The following is a 6,000-nucleotide window of genomic DNA, read 5'->3' on the forward strand; positions in this document are numbered from 1 at the left end:
TTCCGAGTTTGCGTCGTTATCGAAGTGTCGCTTACTCACCTGACCTCGAGTCATGTTATTGGTGGAAACGCCGGGACATGATGTTGCCACTACGGAACCGGAAGAGGTGGCAACATCATGTCCCGGCGTTTCCACCAATAACATGACTCGAGGTCAGGTGAGTTAGCGACACTTCGATAACGACGCAAACTCGGAATACCCGTAGTGGCGACACCCGGTTCCGGCGTTTCCACCAATCAGATGACTCGAGGTCACGTAAGATAGCGACACTTCGATAACGACGCAAACTCGGAATACGGGCCCCTTGCCTCCGCATGGCAGAGAGACGAACGAAACAATCGAAAAATACACAGCACCATCCCGCCCAAAGCAGTCCAGCCGCCTACGACATCGCGCTGAGAAGTACGAGTGCGGTGTCTTATGCGGGAAGTGCTGTAGGAAACGCCTCCCTTTTGATTTCATGTAAATTTATTACACCGGTGCGCTCTTTGCACATAATTGTCACGCCTTTCACCAGGAAAAAGTGACAGCGTCAGACAATGGAGGGTGTCTGCTGTCCCTCACACGTCCCTCGATTAGGCCCGGACACCCGGGCACCACGACATAGTACAGAATCGAAACCATATGCAGCGGTTTGAACGAATGAATGAAAGCAGAGAGAGAGGAAGTATGGAAGAAAAGATGGAGAGAGGAAGTACGCAAGGCAGGCAGAGAGTGAGTAAGGAAGGAAGGAAGAGGATGGATGCAGCGCTAGAACAAGTAGGTCGTGGCTAGAACATACCTGCTTCTTGTTGGCGAAGGCCGGCGTGCATCCACCGACCCCAGTTCCACCGCAAGAGGTGGAGCGGTAGCGCTGCGAGGGAGCGATGAGCCCCACTGGAGAGGACGTCATTGTTGGCCCGTAGCAACGCGGTGACAAGCCGCACTGCTGCTGCTGCTTGCTGCACGTCGAAGCTGCGCCTGGGACCGACCTGCGCGGAGACGACCACAGCGGGCTTTACACAGGTTTACTCGCAGCACCTCCTAAAATATGAATGTAAACCTGAAAGCACACTGCAGCGAAGCGGGTAGGGAGTTCTCGGGGTAAATGTTAAAAGAAAAGCGATTCCGGTACACCGAAAGAGTTGGCGGGGAATTTTGTTTTTTAAGCATGTGCTGCTCCAAGAGAAGCCAGCGAGGCACTGAGGCGACGAAGACCCCCGATCCTCTATTGCATGCATGCGCGATAGCATAGCGCGTCCACTTTCGGTTCTCCCCTCCAGGTTCGCCCGGAATCGTGGCTCGATCACACAGCACGATGAGAAATTTACAATAATTCATTTTAGTGTGTAGCACACCGCAAGCACAGATTTCGCTGATGTCTGTCCGAAGCCACTCTCTCTTTCTCTACCCGAACTTACAGTGAAGAAATACAAGGAGTTGAGCCCCGCCGGGGTGGTGCAGTGGTAAGACGCCCGACTACTGTGCCGGAGTTCCCGGGTTCGAACCCGACCTCGGCGGCTGCGTTTCGATGGAGGCGAAACGAAGAGGCGTCGTGTGCTGTGCGATGTCAGCGCACGTTAAGGATCCCCAGGTGGTCGAAATTACTCCGTAGCCCTCCACTACGGCTCCTCTTTCTCTCTTCCCACTTTCACTCCCACCTTCCTCCCTTCCCTTACGGCGCGGTTGCGGTGTCCACAGAAAACAAGTGAGACAGTTACTGCGCCTTTCCCTTCCTACAAATAAATCAGTTTTTTTACAAGGAGTTGACGCGCGGCTTAGCGAACTCAACCGCCGGAGGCTGCATTTCGATGGAGATATGAAACGGAGAGGCGTCCGTAGTGCTGTGCGATGTCAGTTGTTGCGACTGTAGAAAGAAGGAAAAGAAAAAGCACGGCCTGCTACTGGCTCTGAGCCACCTCCGCTGCCTCCTGCGGTCAGAAGAGAAAATAGACAAGAAAGAAAAAGAAGAGGAGAAAAAGACGCGCATCACAACAGCCATCGTCCACCACCGCAGCGGTGGCGGGTGCAATGACGGCCTACAACAGATAAAATTTAGTGACAGGCTAGCTCCCACCGCCAGCGGCTCCCCCGCACCTCATGTCAGTGCTGTTTTTGTGGCTGTAGGAAGAAGGAAAAGAAAATGCACGGGCCTACTACTGACTGTAACAGAGCCACCTCCGCTGCCTCGTGCGGACAGAAGCGAAAATAGAGAAGAAAAAAATACCCACGATTACGTTACTTCCTAATGCGAAATTTGAGCGCAGCTCATTACCCGTTTCACCTTTTTCGATAGATTGAGGCAGATATTTCGAGCAAGACACGTATGTACAATTACAGACTTCTCAATTTTTACACGTATTCCTCAAGAACCGCTCCTTTAACAGTTCTTGACTGTCATGAAAGAAGCTTTGTGGTCGGAGAAATGAATAGAGCAATCGAATTATCGGGAGGTTGCGGGAAGCAGCGCGTGGGCCCATAGGAACGTTGCGCGACGAACAGATAGCAGCGACTGACTGATGGCGCTGACGCACTAGCGAGTGAAACGAGAAACGGCCTCGCAGGAAGAGGGGGGACCCCCTCCTTTTTCTGCATGGCGGCGACGGTGTTCTACGCAGTCACTCGGGGTACCCGGGTTTGAACCCGACCTCAGCGGCTGCGTTTCGATGGAGGCAAAACGAAGAGGCGTACGTGTGCTATGCGATGTGAGCGCACGCTAAAGATCCCCAGGCGGTCGAAATTACTCCGTAGCCCTTCACTACGGCTCCTTTCTCTATTTCCACTTTCACTCCCACCTTCCTCCCTTCCCTTACGGCGCGGTTGAGGCGTCCACAGAAAGCGAGACGGTTACCGCGCCAGTCTACGCAGTCACGTTGCATTGACTCGCTAGCGACGGCAGTGGCATCAGTCAGTCGCTGCTAGCGCTAACTCCAGCGCACCCCCCTTTCTTTCCTCGTGTGCTCCGGTTGCTGCACGCGCTCGTACCCACTTCGTCCGCCGCTGAGTGTACCCCCCCCCCTCTCCCTGCGAGGCTCCGGTTGCCGAAGCGCCGGCTCGAACTGAGGGGATGAAAGGAGGGCAGAGCTGGTTACGAGGACGACGACGACGCGAAACTCATGAATGGGCGCCGGTTCGCTCCTCCTCAGGCGACCTGGCCACCACCGGGTTCGCCAAACTGAGGGGATGAAAGGAGGGCAGAGCTGGTTACGAGGCCGACGACGACGCGAAACTCATGAATGGGCGCCGGTTCGCTCCTCCTCAGGCGACCTGGCCACCACCGGGTTCCCCCGGCCTCGTAACCAGCTCTGCCCTCCTTTCATCCCCTCAGTTAGAGCCGGCGCTTCGGCAACCGAAGCCTCGCAGGAATGGGGGGGGCTCTAAAAGAGGGAGCGAAAGACGCGCGCCGCAACAGCCGTCGTCCACCACCGAAGCGGTGGCGAGTGCAATGACGGCCTAAAACAGATACAAATTCGATGGCAGGCTAGTCCCCGCCGCAAGCGGCGGTGACCTACCTATCCCAGCCCCTTTAGAGCAGGACCAGCCACTCTCGGCCTCTTGTCAGTGCACGTTAAAAATCCCCAGGTGGTCAAAATTACTCCGCATGCCCTCCACTCCGACGCCTCTTTCGCTTTCGCTACCACCTTCGTCCCTTCACTTACGGTGCGGATAAGGGGTAATGCGCCTTTCCTTTCTTATAAACCAATTTAAAATTTTACGCTCGCTTCACGCGTTTTGGCTATGGGCGGAGCGGCCACAGCTGCGGACGCCACGGCCCAGATCACAAAACTGCGTTCGTTTATCTGCACTGATAAAATTTTCCGAGATCATTGCAGAATCTGCACTGGAGAAATTCGTAAGTCTAAGCGCGTAGGCAAACTACTGAGAAAGTCATTCAAAGGAGGCTAACGAAATACACCGAAGAGAATGATGCGTGGCCGGCTGAATTGGTCGGATTCAGGCCCGGCCTCAGTACGCAAGATACCCTGCTCGATCAGATTACATAACGATGTAGTCATAGACTTCAGGGAAAAAAATACGAAAGGTATTCTAGGCTTAGATCTTAAGAAAGCTTTCGACAACGTCAGCCACGACGACGCCCTTCTAGACGGGCTCGCTGAGCTAAGAGTAGGCGAAAGAACCTACAACTACATTAGATCATTCCTGCGAGACAGGACGGCGATCATCAGCTTTCAGGGCTTAAATTCGGAGGAGTTCCCGCTGGGTAACAGAGGTACTCCGCAGGGGACTGTGCTCTCACCTTGCCTTATTAAAATCGTAATGAGGAAGCTCCCCCGTAAGCTTGGCCATCTCGATGACTTAAATCTAAGCATCTACGCGGACGATGTGACCGCCTGGATGTGCGAAGGGAACGACTCGTGCATCACATCCAGGCTCCAAGAGGCAGCAGATACAATCAGCAAACACGCAGAGGACGTAGGTCTATGCTGTTCGCCAGAAAAATCGGGGCTCCTGGTAATGGCCAGCAGTAGTGGGAAGGTAACTCCAGATATCAAAATTAAAGTCAACGGGAACGAAGTCCCGAAAGTTGATGAAATTAGAATATTAGGTATGATTATCAACCGCAGGGGTAGTAACAAAAGCCTGATTAAGAAATTGAAAGATCGGGCGGATCTCGTAGTCAGAGTATTTAAGAAGACGTCCAACAGAAGGAGTGATCTCACAGAGGCTAGTAGACTCACTCGTACAAGCTTTTGTCACGAGCAGAATCTGCTACGCGACTCATGGTTGGTTCATAGGAAGGGAAAGGCGCAGTATCTGTCACACTTGCTCTGTGGACACCTGAACCGCGCCGTAAGGGAAGGGGTGAGGGTGGGAGTGAAAGTGGATAGAGAGAGAAAGGGGGGCCGTAGTGGAGGGCTACGGAGTAATTTCGACCACCTGGGGATCTTTAACGTGCGCTGACATCGCACAGCACACGGACGCCACTTCGTTTCGCCTCCATCGAAACGCAGCCGCCGAGGCCGGGATTCGATCCCGGGAACTCCGGCACAGTAGTCGGGCGTCTTACCACTGCACCACCCCGGCGACTCCATTCCTAAATATTAACAAGACCGAAGAACGCGAATTAAACACCATAATTAAGAGATGCACGAAGTGCGCTCTAGGACTCCCCATAACTACTTCTAACGACATTCTAGAGAAAATGGGGTTGCATAATGAGTGGAAAGAGCTAGCTGCGGCGGTCAGGCTATTCCAGAGAGAGCGACTCGCAGGAACGGCGGCGGGTAGACAAATCCTCGACTGGGTAAACCTACTAGCGCCCGGGGAAGGCGAAAGTGTCAGAGATAGATCGAGAAAGAGCGAGCAGGGGAGGAAAATACTCTCTAACCAGATTCTTTGCGCCGGTTCATTGTTGCCAGTACCGAGTGGGCTGTGCATCCGCACGCTTCATGCATAGCAGAGCGGCCTTCCACCTCTGTATATTGTCGTTTGAGAGACTTAAATACCGTAATTAGCGCCCCTTTTAGTGGTAATGTCATCGGGACAGCAATGCGTGAAATAGCAATATGTTTGCCGAAAGCGTATGCGGGAAGTATGCATCGACTGTCCGAGTTCGGCTGTGATATGTTTCTGCTTCAGCGCTTTCCAGTTTATCCTTATTTAATTCGGCTATGAACGTTTTATGTAAGCCAGATATACTTAGTACCAATGACAGACTCACGAATATGATGCCCATTTCACTTCCTCCGCCGTAGTAGCCACGCACGCCGGGCAGGTCGTGCCTCCTGCAAGCCCTCCGCGCCAACGATACGGTGGATCTCTTCCGCCAACGCAAGAGCGGGCTAAAATCTGTGCTTCACTTTAACATTAAGCCGACAGCAAAAAAAAAAGAAAAAGAAAAAGAAAAGAAGTCTTTCTTGCGGATTTCTGGCCCATAACCGTGTTATTGATGATTGCAATACAAATAAGTTACGCAGCACATTGCCGCTGGTGCGGCCCGCGGCTCATCGTCTGCTCGCTGGCTCCGCTGCTAAAGCGTCACCGAAATATACATCCTTC

At 53.1% G+C, this 6,000-nt stretch overlaps 1 protein-coding gene across 1 annotated transcript in view; it reads right to left on the reverse strand.

Moving 5' to 3' along the window:
- Positions 1 to 6,000, reverse strand: part of LOC146190259 (PAS domain-containing serine/threonine-protein kinase-like) — a 158,335-nt gene that overhangs the window by 114,803 nt on the left and 37,532 nt on the right. Inside the window, exon 2 of the mRNA XM_084600717.1 lies at positions 782 to 971. Within this exon, the coding sequence (XP_084456843.1) occupies positions 782 to 971 (190 nt within the window). The remainder of the gene's footprint in view (positions 1 to 781; positions 972 to 6,000) is intronic.

Source organism: Amblyomma maculatum, chromosome 4 (assembly GCF_055883805.1).
Source record: "Amblyomma maculatum isolate TAMU_Amacu chromosome 4, ASM5588380v1, whole genome shotgun sequence".
Lineage (NCBI taxonomy): Eukaryota > Metazoa > Arthropoda > Arachnida > Ixodida > Ixodidae > Amblyomma > Amblyomma maculatum.